General features: G+C 38.6%; 1 protein-coding gene across 1 annotated transcript in view; it reads left to right on the plus strand.

Annotated features, from left to right (window-relative positions):
* The first annotated feature begins 3,329 nt into the window (after positions 1 to 3,329).
* The window catches only part of shisa9a (shisa family member 9a), a 61,877-nt gene continuing 50,585 nt past the window's right edge, over positions 3,330 to 14,621 (plus strand). Inside the window, exons 1-2 of the mRNA XM_067429337.1 lie at positions 3,330 to 4,152; positions 5,407 to 5,513. Of these exons, the coding sequence (XP_067285438.1) occupies positions 3,635 to 4,152; positions 5,407 to 5,513 (625 nt within the window). The 5' untranslated portion in view covers positions 3,330 to 3,634. The remainder of the gene's footprint in view (positions 4,153 to 5,406; positions 5,514 to 14,621) is intronic.

The following is a 14,621-nucleotide window of genomic DNA, read 5'->3' on the forward strand; positions in this document are numbered from 1 at the left end:
ACGTGCCCAAGGTTCCTACCACTCCCTTCCGGGACCAGGTGGTGAACCTGCAAGCGCTGCCTTCGGAGGAGGCAGACCCAGCCCTGGCTTTGTGTGTCCGGTCCGTGCTCTTCGCGCTTACATTGACCGGACCCAAAGCTTTCGGACCTCAGAGCAACTCTTCGTCTGTTACGGAGGCCAGCAGAAGGGAAAGCCTGTCTCCAAGCAGAGGTTAGCCCACTGGATAGCGGATGCTATAGTCTTGGCTTACCAGTCCCAAGACGTGCCTTGCCCGTTCGGGTTGCGAGCTCACTCCACTATGAGTGTAGCATCCTCCTGGGCGCTGGCTCAAGGCGCCTCGCTGACAGACATTTGTAGAGCTGCGGGCTGGGCGACACCTAACACGTTCGCTAGATTTTATAGCCTACGTGTAGAGCCGGTATCTTCCCGCATCCTCGCCCCTGGTGGCCAGGAGCACTAAGTGCCCGTTCTAAGTGTCGGCTTGCAACGCCACTCCCGCCCTCTGGGCCAGATACGTGCGTTTATTGTCTCCAGTTGTGTTCCCCGGGAAACCGGCTAACCCTGTCGAGCTCCTCCGTCACCCCGTGCAGTGTCAGACGTTGCGGACCGTCTGACGCTAGGCCTGCACCCATATGCTTGTGGAACGTGGTTGTAGGCTGGGTTCCATATGTAGCGGTTCCCTCACGGTAACCCCATATGTGTATTCTTCCACGGTACCTGTTACCCTTCGGGCTAGCCCCGTGTCTTTCCCTTGACAGAGCCCCGCTTTGTCGTCTCTGGGCGTGTTCTTTCCCCCCTACAATTAGGTTGGAACCACCCCAGAGACTGCCATATGTTGCACTACCCTGCCAGGTTAGTCCTTATGTGTATTCCGCCACCACTCCTTCCCTGAAGTACGTGGCCCCGCAGCGTACCTCTTCCGAGAGAGCACGCTTCCCAGCGATCTATGGTCACTCTAAGTGGGTCTTGCAGAAACAGCAGTGACTGACCTCCCTGCTTGGAGCCCTGACTTCCGTACCATACTAGACGGTCCAGTGTGCTCAAGCAGGACGCTGGAAGGGCCAGCATCCTGGCGTGTTCCAGAGGGATCCCAATTCGTCGGTTCAGTTCCGACGTACGCCGAACGTGACCGACTGAAAGGGAACGTCTCGGTTACGTATGTAACCCTTGTTCCCTGAAGGAGGGAACGGAGACGTACGTCCCATCGCCAGGTGCTGTGCTTCAGCTAGGAGCCCAGTCGCGTATTCGGCTCCTCAGTTGAAAAAAGCATTGATCTGCCATTCCACTTCCTATTTATACCAATCTCCGATTGGCTCGTTTTTATAAACTCGAAGTGGATAGGTCTCTGAGTTCAGATCCCAATTCGTCGGTTCAGTTCTGACGTACGTCTCCGTTCCCTCCTTCAGGGAACGAGGGTTACATACGTAACCGAGACGTATTCCCCCTTGTGGGTTTTGTTTTGTGTTTGTTTTATTTTGTTGTAAATAAATTATCAATTCTGCACTTGAGTCCTTGCACCTTTTTCTTTGTGTTACCGACCGTGAACATTTTTTTTCAAAGTTAACCAGACTGGGAGACTTTTTGTCTAGAACACGACTAACTACATCTCTATTTTTGACTAACCAGTCTCAACTTTATAGAAGTAGATTATGCCGGCGCTTTAGCTAACGTTGTTGTGATTAAAGCTCACATTCAGTTAATTTTGTCTAAGCAATAATCAAACCATCAAAATGAACACATAGTTGTTAGGCTATCAAAAATCTAAAATAGAAAAGTCAAAATTTACTGAGAATAAGCCAGCCATGTAAAAGCGACATCCCAAACCGACCATCTCTGCCACCACTGAACAAGCGGGATCTTTTTTTGGGGGGGGGAGGGAAAAAAACATACAGGCGATTTCAAACGCACTTTTCTTTTCAGATTAAAATTTACTTAGCATTTTTTGGTGAATGGGGCTGGGCTGTGACTAAAAAACATTAAATAGTAGGCCTATTTGTAAATGTATGGTAAAATTTACTCTTTCTTCTCAGTTAATTTATTACATTAATAAATTGTGTAAATTTTACATAAGATATATAGTCCCAACTTAATCTTGATTTTAAAATGTATAAATTACATGAATTAATGTAATAGATTTTACAATACCACAATTTGTTTCAGTGTACTTTTACGTTAATTCACCCAAAAATGAAATTGATTTTTTTAATGACTCACCCCAATGTCGTTCCACACCCGTAAGACCCATAGACAGTAAAAGAAAGGTAAGACCTTTTTTTAAAATAGCGTCATATTTTAGATTTAGTCCAAGGCCTTTCTGTCCTTTGAATGTAAGTGTATGCCCACTTGCTGTCCATGTCCAGAAGGTAATGAAAACATCATCAAATAGTCCATATGTGACATCAGTTTGTTAGTTAGACTCTTTTGAAGCGTCGACAATACATTTTGGTCCAAAAATGACCAAAAAATACGACTATTCAGCATTGTCTTCTCTTCCGTGTTCCTCAAATAAAGAATCAAACGGTCATGGTTCAAGATTCGGAGCGCGTGTCAAACTGGCAAACTGCTGAAATCACGTGACATTGGCGATATTAATCCCCATATAGAATCAATTTGCTGATTCGCGAACGTTTGATTCTTTATTTGAGGTTTGAAAACAAACGCGGAAGAGAAGACAATCTGAATAAAGTCTTATTTTTGGCTATTTTTGGACCAAAATGTATTTTCGACGCTTCAAAAGAGTCTAACCAACCGATGTCATATGAACTAGGCCTACTTTTTATGATGTTTTCATTACCTTCTGGACGTGGACAGCAAGTGCATACACTCACATACAAAGGACAGAAAGATAAAACTAAAATATCTTAAACTGTGTTCCGAGGATGAACAGAGATCTTAGGGGTGTGGAGCGACATTGGGGTGAGTCATTAATGAAAGAAATTGCATTTTTTTAACCCTTTAACGAACGAGTTAAACGAGTTACTTGTAGCCTATCTCGTCTCACGGATTGCGCAAATAAACCACAAACCATTACCATTTAACTGGTCTTTTCTCATATAAGTTGCGCGTATAATGGAATGGGTTTTGCGAACTTCACGGGCTATACTTATGTAGTGATTTTTTTGTATTTGCTTTTTAAGGCAAGAGTTTTAGCCTATTTTACGCACATGAAAATAAATATACTCGTTTACAAGTTGCATATAGTAACATAAGTCAGGTGGTGACTTTTCACTGTGAATCTTTACTACAAGATTACCTTTTCTCGTCCAATCCCTCCCATGTCTCCTCCTTCCCTTTACGCGCTGTCTCTCTCACTCTCAGCGCGCGCGCTCCACAGTTCTGCCTCAGCTCTCCTGTCATCATCACAAACAAAGACAGCCTTCAGGGTAGTTGGCGCAGTGCTTTCATGGGAGCTAAAAGTACTTGAGAATCAGCAGAACCATTGGGATTGAGATCAACAGTTGTCAGAGTGGACTTTAGCAAAAATCTACAGTCTAAATTTACATCTTTGAAAATGCAAACCTCTCCGAATGGCTCTGTTCACTCGTGTGGATTTATGCCCTGCTGTCAGTGGTAGTACCAAGTCGTTTCTCTGTCTCAAGTTGTTCTTCCAAGGAAGCCCCCAGGAGACAACAGGATGAAATGGACAGTCTTGCTGTTAGAATACTTCTTTGTGAAAGTTCTGGTGCTGCTGTGCAGCGCGGACGGTGAAGCTCAGCAGCAGCAGCTCGAGGGCTTTATAATGCTCTCAGGATCCAATGGGTCCCGGGATGAGGAGACAATTTCTGAACCTCCACACACTGAGGACAAATGTCGGGGTTACTATGATGTGATGGGACAGTGGGATCCTCCGTTCGTTTGCCAAACAGGCAATTATTTGTATTGTTGCGGCACTTGTGGCTTCCGATTTTGCTGCGCTTATAAAAACTCTCGATTGGATCAGAGCACCTGTAAAAATTACGACACACCAGTATGGTTAACAGGACAGACACCGTATAAGAAAACCCTAGACCCTAGGCACGATCCAACCAAGGATAAAACAAACTTGATTGTATATATAATATGTGGAGTAGTGGCAATCATGGCACTGGTCGGGATATTTACCAAACTTGGACTAGAAAAGGCTCACAGACCTCACAGAGAGAGCATGTCTCGGTAAGTAACGGATAGTTATGATGGCTTTGGGTTAAAGGGTTAAAAAGTGCTTATGGTAAAAGCAGTGTGATTTGCAGTCGTGTCAGTCTGCACTGCTTTTAGTGTTTTTCCACCCTATGTGAATAGCTAGAACGATGTCTTTGACTTTTGTTTGGTGACATGAGCGTACATTTTTAATACGCGTTGTCAAGTTAAGATAAGTTCTAAACGTCTCCTTTAAAACTGCGCACCTCAAGGCGCAATCCCATTGTGTATCTCTCTGTTTTTGAACGCAAGAACGCTCCAGTGTGATTGTTAGGGCTCACATGCCACTCATGGTGCGTTCAAAAAACACCAGATAAACGGAATGGAGTGTATCGCACGGGACCATTTTTGCCCATAATTGATATTTATTTTGGCCATAATTTAGACGAGAATGGATAGTTTACAGAAAGCAAAGTGTGAGAAAGAGGGAAAGCGCTCATAGAGCGACACACTGGGAAATAAATAGCATCACAACAGTCAAATATATTGGTCTGATTCATGTGAGTACATTACCCAACAATTAAAAGCTAATAAAACAGCAAAACGCACTCTGTGTGAATGGCGTCTTAGGGTGAAAACGGTTTACTCCATCCAAGAATCTCCAGAATTGCTTCACTAACTCAATCTTTTGCAGCTTTTGTGCCAAAAACGTTGCTTTTCATAGCTCTGCATTTACTGGCGTGCCTATCCTTCCCATGCATATTCATGCCTGAGCAAAAACAATCCTGTGAATCTTCATTATGCTTTCTAAATTCATAGGATTTGTGTTATGCAAGCTCTCCTTTAAAAAGCTTTCTTGAATCACAGATCTCAAGAGGTCCACATGAAAGCATGGTTAGCTTGCACATGCAAACCAAGGGAACTGTACAAACCGGTTTAGATATTACACCATATTGCATAACATCTGGTTGTCAGTTTTTGTACCCTTTGGTTACTCAGCCCGGATGGTGGAGGTGTAAATCTCTTGTTCCTACTGATATGGCGGGTCAAAACCTCTGATGAGAGCTGCACAGCCCACAGTGTGCAGGTTGCTGAAAGAGCGGCTCACAGTAAAACCTGTTCTCTTTGAATCAGCACTCTGGACAGCGGCAGAGATAGTGCTGAATGAATAGATGTCAGTCTACCAACATTATATCCCTGCATGCCGTTCAGCTGTGCTCTGATATCTAAATAAAGACTGCTCACACAATTTCAATGGAATACTTAGCTAACGAATTTGTTCTTCAACAGAGCGGTTGCAAGCGTCATGCAAGGCGCCCGTCAGGGTCAGCACGAGGAGGCCATCGGAATGCACACACAGCATTATGACACTGTGCAGGCGAGAGCAAACAACATGCGTAAGTTGATTGTAGGCTATTTCCTTTCTTTTCCCATGAGCTCAGCATAAACTATGGCCCACAAGAATGCTTCTGAAACTCAGGTCTTTCTGCTCCAGTCTAAAAGCATGGTTTCTCCTGGCTCTACGCAATAGAATGCACTTGTGTACTGCATTACATATAAATGATACATATATAAAGCATATTAAGTATTCAAAGTTTTGCTTGAGGTGCCTCTTTTTGATTTTCTTATTCTATGTATACACACACTCAAAAATGATTGTATGATGCTGTTCACTTTATTTAAGCAATTCATCTGGATTTAGTAGCATTATATCAGGTTTCTGGTTCAAACGTAATTGCGTCATATTGACGTAAAACCATTACTCTTTGACATAAATTTATTTTCAAATAACATGTTTCAATTAAGTAAGCCAATAAAATAGGATATTCACTTCCCATCATGTTTTGTAAAGGGTCTGAATTCGGAGAGTAAATGTTTAAATAAAGTGCTATTTTATAACAAGATGAGAAATTTGAGAGGCTTTTTAATGTTTAATGTTCTGTTATGTTGGTATTTAAAAGTTTGTGTTAATGTTTTTTGAGGTTACCATTTTGGTGAAGTGGAGAGCATGTGCTTGGGGTGAGGACCTGCTATTAACAATTAAAGTTGTTTTAATAATAAATAAATAAAAACTACTTTGCGCATGCCATGGATGTAACAAAACCATCTTCTGCCTAGCCAATACAATTTTGTAAAAGATTTTCTTGTTAGATAACATTTGTGAATTTGTAATTAAAGTAGATTACTTGTTATGTTTTTTGTTTGATATTATTTTAGAATATTTTAAGTGAGTATATTTTAACTTAATAATTTTGGACAAAATTAAGAATGTTAAACTTATTTAACTAAATGGCATTGAATTAACCTTGCGTAAAAAATAAAAAAAAATACTGAAATAAATAATGTTAATTAAATTCAGCATAAACCAGTTACATGGAACCTGTTGACATCACAAAATTAAGTAACTCCAATGTATCAGGGTTTTTTTTTTTTTTTCAGTGTGTGTATATATATATAAAAAAGGAGATACTGAGAGCACAAAGCATTTGTGAAATGAGTCTATTTATTGTCACTACCGTGGGCTGGCTCTGCAGTTGTGTGCACGGTATTGTTTAACACCGGGATCAAATGAATGGCTCCATCATAAATGTTTAAACTCTCAGTTGTTGTGATTCTGGAGTGATTACATCACCCACTCTGTGGTTATCTACTCCCTAAATATATCTGTGTTGAAATAATACAAAATACAGTCAGAATATCAAACGCCCCCCTAAGAGGGATCCATTTTGGTTGACACTAAGGAAGTGAGTCAGTTGCTGGAGAAATTTCCCTTTCATCAAATTGCAAAGATAATGTCACTCACTCTCATGTCTTCACTGTCATGCTTAGATATTTGCATAAAGTTTTTTGAAGCTCAGGTTTCTTTATTTTCTGACTAAGAGCAATCATATATAGACTTTTAGAAAAAAAAATGGTTCCAAGAAGACACGGTTTGTGGGGTTTCTTTGACTTTTAGCGATAGCTCAACCTTTTTTGGTGCTAAATAAAACTCTTTTTATGGGTGCATAAAGAATCCTGCTTTGAAAGCGATATATAGAATGTCAATGGTGCTGTGAAAGAGCCTTTTCATATGAGACTGGAGGGTTTGCTTTATTTTTTATTTATTCACCTGCTCTGCACCTGCCCCGTATATACTCTTAAATGGTTTTAAATAAGAAAAGATGCTTTGAAAAAATAAAACGAAAACGGTAACAGTAATAGTAAGAAGAACTTTTTAGCAGTGTGGGGAGGATGTTTTTTATTCACATGCAGACAGCCATTACATATTATGGAAAATCACAAACCAGCTTTTTTCCCCATAGATTTTACCTTGAAATTACTATAAGGTTAGTTCTGTCATTCAAATAGTCGTTTTTACTTGCATCTTATTCAAATATCATGATCATTATTCTTGCAGTACCGGCTTTTAATCCATAAACCTTAGTGTAATTATGTGACTGCTTTTAACTTCTGACCTGAGCGTTTTAATATACCGTCCTCCGGGTTACTCCATATGAGATAATGATTTGAACCGAAATCAAGAGAACAGACACCATATAATTCCAGTGATTATGCAGAGAATTACTTGGGCATGAGATAGATTTATGAATTCTGAAGATCTTGCAATTAAAACAAAAAGATATGTTTTAAAGCTTATAGATACTTTAAAGATGTGGCTGCTTGAATTAATTATCAAAGACTTTAGATAAGAATAAAGGCTAAGACTGCTGATAAAAGTTTCTGATGCTAAATGCCAACAGACCCGTAACAGATTTTGTAAGAAATCTTGCTTTTTTGTGTCACAATAGAAGTTCATACACTCTTAAATGCCAGATATGAGACTGTTTCTTTCAACACGAGTCAACAGCGTGTGATAGAGGTTAACTGCTGTTATTATTTTAATATGCAAAGCTAGTTAGATTAAAGACTGGATTCCCCCCTCATATGTTATTGAGAATGTTTTAAAGTTTTAAAGGCACAACATGTAAGATTTTTGGATTAAAATATCCAAAAGCCATTAGAACAATGTTATATATTGTTGACTTGTGGACTTACATTATCCCAATTTTTCCAAGAATGTTAAAATCCAGAGAAATAAGCAATTTTAACCAGAATACAGACCATGTTTGTGCGTCGCATATCAATGACATCAAACCCGCGTTACCCTCAATTTATTTAGTAGAAACCATGGAAACACCAAAGATGCTTTAATATATTGTGTTTTGGATACATTAATCTTGTTTTCTTAATTTACTGGCGAGTACCATGTTTTACCATGCCTAATATCGATCTAGCTTACTGCAATGTGCAACAAGTGTCTCATAAAAGCATTATAACATAACTTTTAACTTATCAAATATGATAAAACAGCGCTGCATACACATGACCGGAGACATGAAGCGGAATAATAAAAGCTTGGGAAAATCCAGACATCATCAAGCTACACCTTTGTTTTGAATATATAACCTCTAGCCGTAAAAAATACATATTGTGGCTTTAAAGGGATAGTTCACCCAAAAATGAAAAATATGTCATCATTTACTCACCCTCATGTGTTTCTTTATTCTGCTGAACACAAAAGAAGATATTTTGAAGAATGTTTGTAACCAAGCAGATAGAACAATGATTCACTAACTTTTTTCCCTACTAGTGAATGGTCTGCTTGGTTACAAACATTCTTCTAAATATCTTCTTTTGTGGTCAGCAGAACATAGAAACGCATACAGGTTTGGAACAACTATTCCTTTTAGGGCTTTTAAGATGAAAATATGTTACACATTCCTAATTTTAATCTATCCTTGTGGTAGATTCGCTCATGCACATATATATATATATATATATATATATATATATATATATATATATATATATATATATATATATATATATATATATATATATATATATATATATATATATATGTGTGTGCATGTATATATATATATATATATATTTTTTTTTTTACATAAACCGATCCAGCACTATCTGTTCTCTGGGCATTCTCTTCTCTTCATATTCCTCCTCTGAGAAGCTGACAATCCACATGCTCACCCACCGCGCGCTGAATGATCCCATCAAAGAGGTCTAGTTACCTCACTGAAAGTGCAAAATTACTAGACCTTTTTCCCAAAATGATCCAGGATTCTGGAGGGTATAGTACTATGCTCCATTACCATCACAGCTTGGCATTACGAGAGTACCCGTGGTTTTAAAAAGAAAGAGAAAGAAAGAAGTATTGAATATAGAATGCTTGATTTTTTTTATTTTTTTTATTTTTATTTTTTTTTGGTCATTGCATGAAATAATTAAACCCAGTGTAATTTCAATCATTGTACAGTACAGGATGCTAAGATCTGCATGTTAGTGACCTGAATTGAAGAACAAAAGCATTTCCTCCCACAGTGTACTGAGCAAACTGAACCTTGCAGATGAAGTGGAGCTTTTTCCAGAGCCACAGCTCAAACTAATTACCTTAATGGGGTTTCCCAAAAGAAACAGCAGAAATCTATTACGCTGCATTTATTTCGAGCTATGTGCCAACGCAAACACCTGAACGAAGATCTGCTTACAAATATGCAGGTGTAAATGACACATCTGCATGTTCTGTGTGGACTTAAAGGATAAGCGAGAAATAAATCCTGTCTGTTTTTCTTACCAAACTGACTATAATTTAATACAAAAGCTAAAAAGTGGAGAGAACAGAATGGATTTCTCACCTATTACAATCTTCATGCGTGTGATTATTCTTCCCGTTGGCACTACTTGCAATAAGTCCATTTACAGCGAATTGTCCTAGTTCATTGCTGTTCAAGCATATCTTTGTACTAGGATTCTCTCACTGCAACTTTTAAGCCATCAAATCGATCTCTAACTTTTAACTTTACTCCCACTTAATTTTCATAAAAGCCAAAGACTAAAATCTAAAAATGACTTATCTTTTATATGACAGACAGGACAAGTCGATTTATCATGAAATGGTATGTGATCTCTTTGAAATGCTATTATTACATTTTGTTGTGTGAGATTGTCTTTAATATCCTTTAAAATGTTGCCACACATACCCTAGTGTATTAACAAAGCTAACGTTTCCATTTGACAAGTGCAAGCTATTCTTGAAACTAACAGAAATCCTTCAAAACATATTCTTTTAAAACACATACACAGTCATTCTTTCTCTAATACTTTTTTAAAGGTGCACTATGTAGTATTTTTGCAGTAATATATGTTTTGTTCAGTTGAGTTCTTATATCCCAAATATTTCCAACCATTTAAAAATTAAGAGAAGATTGCTATTTTTACCAAGGATCCGGGACGTCTGAGCGCGTCGCCTGTCAATTGCATCATATCTGCGTTACCCTCGGTTTCTGGTTTTATTTGTCAGAAACACTTTACTCGCAGCAGTGTGCAAGTGTCACAGCAGCCGTTGAGCGAACGCACAGAGTAACATCATAACATCATTTTAAACACACTTAAATGTATCTAATATGATAAACAGAGCTGTTACCTCAAAATAATGACAGGAAAAACGGAAATAGTGCCGGCGACTGTGTCCCGTCATAATGAAAGTCCAGTTGCACATGAGCCGTGTGTTTGTGAAACCCCCTTCTGTTCGGACCGGGACTCGAACCCCGGTCTGTCGGCATGAGAGTCGGATGCTCTAACAAGGAGGCTAAAGGCTGCAACCTCTAGCATCAGTCGCTAGAGCATCTCTTGAGGTCAGAGGAGTGAGGTTTACTCGCACAGCAACTACTACTAGCTGGCTTCCGTTACATTCACCCCCCTAAACCTTACTCCCATCTGGGTCATGGCACCAATGTAACCCCTTCTGTTCGGACCAGGACTCGAACCCAGGTCTGCCGACATGAGAGTCGGACTCTCTAACAAGGAGGCTAAAGGCTGCAACCTCTAGTGTCAGTCGCTAGAGCGTCTCTCGAGGTCAGAAGAGTGAGGTTTCCTTGAACAGCAACTACTACTAGCTGGCCTCCGTACATTTGCATAACAATCACTCCAGTGGCCATACTCAGCTTCCTCAACATTCGGTCCTTCTTTGCTTCCCACTACAGTAACGTTAATAATCGCATCCATGAAGATGATTTCTCCCGATTCTTTTCCACCGGCTGTGAGGTGAAGACCACATGTCCCAAGATTCTGAGCTCAAACTTGGCTATGTTTTGAAAATATGCTTAAACTACGCCTTTGTTTTGAATAGGCACCCTCTAGCGGACGGAAAAATGACATAGTGCAGCTTTAAATCTATGTGCATGTCTTTCTGCATGTTACGCTGTTATGCCAGTAAGTAGCGACAAGTGTTCATAAAAGCCAAAGTATACTTAATGAATGCATACGCATATGCATATCATACTCCATTTGATAGTGTGTGCGAATGCAGGTGGTCGACACCATAGATATATATACATCGATGCCTCATTAGCATCTGTTTTTATGGACCGCTATATGTTAGCCGTCCGCCATATTGGAACGTTCAAAGCCGGTCTGTGAACATTCAGAGCAAGTTGACTGAGCTCCTGCAACCGTAGTTAGATGTATGTATAAACATATCTACAGTAGACTTCAGCCGAACAGATGCTGAAACTAACACAATACAAGGTCACAATACACAATACAATTTAAGGTGTCAGCTAACACAACTTTGAAAAGCTGTCATTGAAATAAAAACATTATAAAGTACCATAGTAAAAAACGTTCAAATTGAGTTAATACATATAAAAACACAAACCAACACATTCTCCCCTGTAAAAGGTTATCACATTTCTTCGGGATTTGAAATCTTGGTGGTTTACAACCGATGATTGTCATATCATTGATTCAGTGAATGAAGACATGACTGTTCCAAGATGGCGGGTGTGCCGACGTGTCTGGAGCGGTCGAATGTGAAATCTACTGTGGACTGTAAAAAATATTGTTGGTTTAACTTAAAAAAGTAAGTAATCTGGCCTTCAAATTTTGAGTTTATTGAAATCAAAAATTTGAGTTGATACAATAAAGGAAATTGGTTTAATAAATAGAAACTCAAAATATTACTGTAGTTAATAAAATTTCATTAACTCAAATTCTAAATTTCCATTAACATTTTAAGGCAACCAGGTACAACCCTTTTACAGTATATGTATTACATACACTGTAAACCCTAATGTTGTCTTGACTTAAACAAATCAAGTAAACTTGACTAAATATTACTAGTTTAGTCTAAAAACTCAGACATATAAGTTAGTATAACTTATTAACCAACAAAATACTTTTGAAAACTTAAGATTTCAAGTTGTATGAACTCAAAATCATAAGTAATTAAAATAGCTCACTCTGGTCTTGCTTTGATGTGATTGGCCATGCCAGGAGTTCTGTCTAGCAACAAGAGAATTAATTCACTGATTGGAGGACATTTACAAAAGGCGGTCCTTTTCGCCTCATCTGTCGCTTGTTGCTGATTCAAATTAAGATGGAGACTTTTTCATTGTGTGCAATCTTAAATTCGGTAAGTAAAAATGTGTAAGTTACTAAACCTAACAATAATACGTGAACTAACTTATAACCAAATTATAATTATTATTTCTGTTTTAATGAAAATAATAGTTTTGTTGGAAGTCACCATGATTGAGATAAGCGTTTGCTTTAGTTGGGCTCTTGACCCTTAATGTAATATTAGTGTTTCTCTGGCTGCTTTGTGTTTGTGAGACACCTATGTTAAGTAACAAAAAGCCAAGAGAAATATCATCAAGCGATGTTGTTTATTCATTGATGATGATAACAACACCATCATATATAGGCAGAATCCCTGATCTTGTGCAGAGTCCAATGCTTTGGATGTCAAAGCAGTTATTAATAGTTTCGAAATATTAATAATACTAGAATCTTCACTATTGTGCTAATATATTTAAAAAAAAACAGGCTACAAAAACATCAGAACAAAACAGCAAAAGTAACAGCAAATAGTAAGAATTCAAAGAAAATTCATTATCATAATTTAATCATAATTTATTCATGCTGCAATGCATGTTGGGACCAATGGGGGAGCTTTGATTGGTTGTACCCAGCATGCTGTACTGAACTGGTGTGCCCAGTTTGGTGAACTTAACAATTTAAGTACAGTGAATGTGAGCACCAAGTTAAGTGAACTTAAATATACAAGTTTTAGGAGACTCCATTACTCAATTGAATTGAGGGAATCACTTTCCTCAAATCATTTGAGTATTCTCAACTTATTAGGGTTTACAGTGTATGGTCAACACATGCCCTCTAGAAACTTTGTCCAGTGTCTGTGCTTTTTTTTCTCTAAAAGTTATGACCCATAAAATGTCTTTGTATTGTGGCTATCTCCTCCTCACAAGTGCTTGTCAGTGTGGGCGTCTTTTGTTGCTCTTTAATCAGCTTAAATGTTGATTATTAGTCGCTAAAACCCCTTCATCTGAACATTTTGACTTACTCTTGGTCACACACATCTATCATGTTTGTAATTTTCTAGTTCTGAACCAAATCCTCCTCCAAAGCGCAATGGGTTGTGGGCAATATTAGCTGTTAGAATGTGCACAGGTCCACACTTCGAAAATCTACCGGAAATAGTAGAACATCCGGTGACTTTTGGCATACTCTTTTCAACACAATATGCTTTGGGACACACTTAGGCTTTTCTAATTATATTTTAGGATTGGGATCATCTAATTATTCGGATTGATAGTATACACATTGGGACGCAGGGATACTTTGGGCTTAAGTGAGGCACTGAATTACTCAATCATTCAAAGTCCCTAATCATTCAGCAATGAAACAGCTGAATGCCTTTATGAGTAAATCATTGAATTTAACTTAATCGTTAAAAAAAAAATCTTAAAAATGCTACCTTCATCGGATGCATTCCAAAGAGGAAGGCAACGAAGCACATCTGAATCCAATTTTAGCTTCACTTCCTGTCTCCTGAGATTCTTCATCTTCATTCTTCATCTGATTGATTTTTGAAGGCAGCATGGATGAATCCATCGCTGCCTTTGATATCCCACAATCCTATGTGTTCTATATGGTGACAGTTGAATGTGAAATGTGATCTGAAAGTTGCGGTTGGTGGTCAGTGTTATATGTTAATTTATGTTTTTGACCAACATTTTCCACTTCTTATGCAATTACTAGCAACAATTACTATTGTAGTAATTAAATATTTGCTTAAGGGGGTGAAACACTCAGTTTCAGGCAATCTCATGTCAATCTTGAGTACCTATAGAGTAGTATTGCATCCTTCATATCTCCGAAAAGTCTTTAGTTTTATTATATTTATAAAAGAAAAAAAGGCTGTACTGAGTCTTTCCGAAAAAAAAACAGAGCGGCTGGAGGCGTATCGTGTGGGTGGAGCTAAAGAATGACGAGCACGCACACAAAGTGGTGACGTCCTCAAGCGTGGAGAAGAAAACACTACCCTAAATCAGATTCAACTAATACAGATATGATCCAGAATCAGATCCGGAGGCTGAAATAAATTGAACAGGAGAAACAGCAACAGCAGGACGTCCGTCTCTGTG

The sequence above is a fragment of the Pseudorasbora parva genome, chromosome 21, assembly GCF_024679245.1.
Source record: "Pseudorasbora parva isolate DD20220531a chromosome 21, ASM2467924v1, whole genome shotgun sequence".
Classification (NCBI taxonomy): domain Eukaryota; kingdom Metazoa; phylum Chordata; class Actinopteri; order Cypriniformes; family Gobionidae; genus Pseudorasbora; species Pseudorasbora parva.